Genomic DNA, 1,992 nt, shown 5'->3' on the forward strand with positions numbered 1-1,992 from the left:
CGGTGGCAGCGGGGTCGCAGGGGCCGCCCCAGCACTGGGGCAGGCAGGGCCGGAGCGGGGTGGGGGGCAGGACCAGCCAGGAGCCCCGGGGTGGGGGGTTAGGGTTGTGGAGGGAGCGCCGGGATACAGGACGCCCCCGCAACCAGTCTGGAAGCAAAGGCAGGACTGGGTCGCTGCCCAATCCAGTCAGGAGGCCAGGGGGTGCTGCACAGAGGGGATGAGGACCTCCCACCCCACCACACACACACCCCCGTCTCTGAAAAAATTCAGGTTGGACACTTGGGGGTGGGGGCAGGGGGCATGGGAACCCAGTACCAGCCTGCAGGACAAGAGTGGGGGCAGCCCCCCCTTCCAAAAGCAGCCCAGAGATTTGGGCTGGGGGAGTCAAGGCTCCCGGCCACAAAGCAGCACCAAGGGCAAACTGGGGCATTGCCCGCGCCCCGCCCCAGCTGGCGGCAGGCAGCGGTACCTTGTGGTGCCGCAGCAGGAAGGGCAGCAGCATCAGCATGCCACCGTCGTGCACGATCCACCAGACGTCGATGTGGCCCTCGGCGAAGCGCTCCTGGTTCCCCGGGAACATGGCCACGTTCTTGGTGACCAGCAGTGCCAGGTGCGCGGCCGTGGTCTCCCGCACCAGCTCTGCCGGGGAGGGACAGGGTGATTCAGCCCGGCACAGGCACGACTGCCCCCGGGGATGTGCCCAGCCCCCAGCTTTGCACGCCCCCCCGGGCCCGCAGCGCTGGCCCTGGGCACTGCCCCATGTCCAGCTGCTGTGGGGTCCTGCCAGCCCAGGACAGGACCCTGAGGGGTGCAGGCGCTGGGGCACTTACTGCTTTGCATGTGTGCAGCTGTGTGCAAGGCATGAGTGTGTGCCTGTGCATCACGGGGCTGTTTGCACGTGCAGGGCATGTGGGGGGAGCTGGACATATGCCTGGGGGGCAGGGGGTGGGGGTGTATGCAGGGAGTTCTGTGTGTGGGGTGGTGTGCATATGTGCATCCGTGGTGCTGTGCATGTGTGGACCATGGGCATGTGCAGGGAACTCTGTGTGTGTGTGTGTGCGCGCGCACGCAGGGCATGGCTGTGTGCATGTGCATGCTGCATGTATGTGTGGGGGGGGCATGTGCATGTGGATGGTGCTGTGTGTGGGACAAGTGCATGTGTGCGTGCAGGGAGCTGTGTGCGTGTGTGTAGGATGTGTGTGGGTGTGTGCATACACTGTCCATTCCCAACCCATGCTGGAAGCACCTCCTGGGGAGGCTTGCCCCCGCACTGCCCGTGGGCCGGGCATCTCCTCCCCGCAGCCCCAGCTCCCAGGTAGATTTTGGCCCGTGTGAGGGCTTGGGGGGGCCAGGAGCTGCCTGCCGGGCTCTCCCTTGCTGACAGCAAGCAGAGTATGGGCCCTGGCATGGAGCTGGGCTGCACAAACCCTGCCCCGCACCCACGAGCACCCCGTGACCCCCCCGTGGGCACAGCTCCACCTGCGTTGCCCCAGGGCTCCCGGGCACACCTTGGGGGCTCCGTGCCCGCAGGCCCACGTGTGGCCCGGGGCCACGTCCCCTGCCGGCAGCGCTCACCGATGAAGTTCCTCCAGGTCTGGTGGTCCTCCTTCTGGCGCCAGCTGCGCGGCCAGCCCACCAGCACCGCGTTGTGCTGCAGCCCCCCCAGCCCACTGGACTGGATGAGGTGGGACATGCCGTCGCGCAGGTTGGAGGAGATCACGACCTGGCAGAAGCCCTTCACCTTCTCGGCCTCCATCAGGCGGCGGATGGACTGGTGGGACAGAGGGCTGCACTCAGACCCAACGCCCCGGGCGCTCCTGGCACGCACGGACCCGGCACGAGCCCCCACGCTGGGCACGGCACGGCGGGACCCGGGCAGGAGGCCAGGGGAGCCGGGGCCAGCAGCCAGGGGGGCGTGGGGTGGGGAGGGGAGGGCAGCACGGCTGGACCCCTGCCGCCGGGAGTGCGGGCTGCTGCCGTGGCCCGGGGCCA

General features: G+C 68.6%; 1 protein-coding gene across 1 annotated transcript in view; it reads right to left on the reverse strand.

The window, feature by feature from the left end:
• Positions 1 to 1,992, reverse strand: part of SLC12A5 (solute carrier family 12 member 5) — a 29,871-nt gene that overhangs the window by 2,034 nt on the left and 25,845 nt on the right. The window contains exons 15-16 of the mRNA XM_025191970.1: positions 1,576 to 1,973; positions 344 to 639 (exon numbers count right to left, since the gene is read on the reverse strand). Of these exons, the coding sequence (XP_025047755.1) occupies positions 344 to 639; positions 1,576 to 1,973 (694 nt within the window). The remainder of the gene's footprint in view (positions 1 to 343; positions 640 to 1,575; positions 1,974 to 1,992) is intronic.

Source organism: Alligator sinensis, unplaced genomic scaffold (assembly GCF_000455745.1).
Source record: "Alligator sinensis unplaced genomic scaffold, ASM45574v1 scaffold1369_1, whole genome shotgun sequence".
NCBI lineage: Eukaryota > Metazoa > Chordata > Crocodylia > Alligatoridae > Alligator > Alligator sinensis.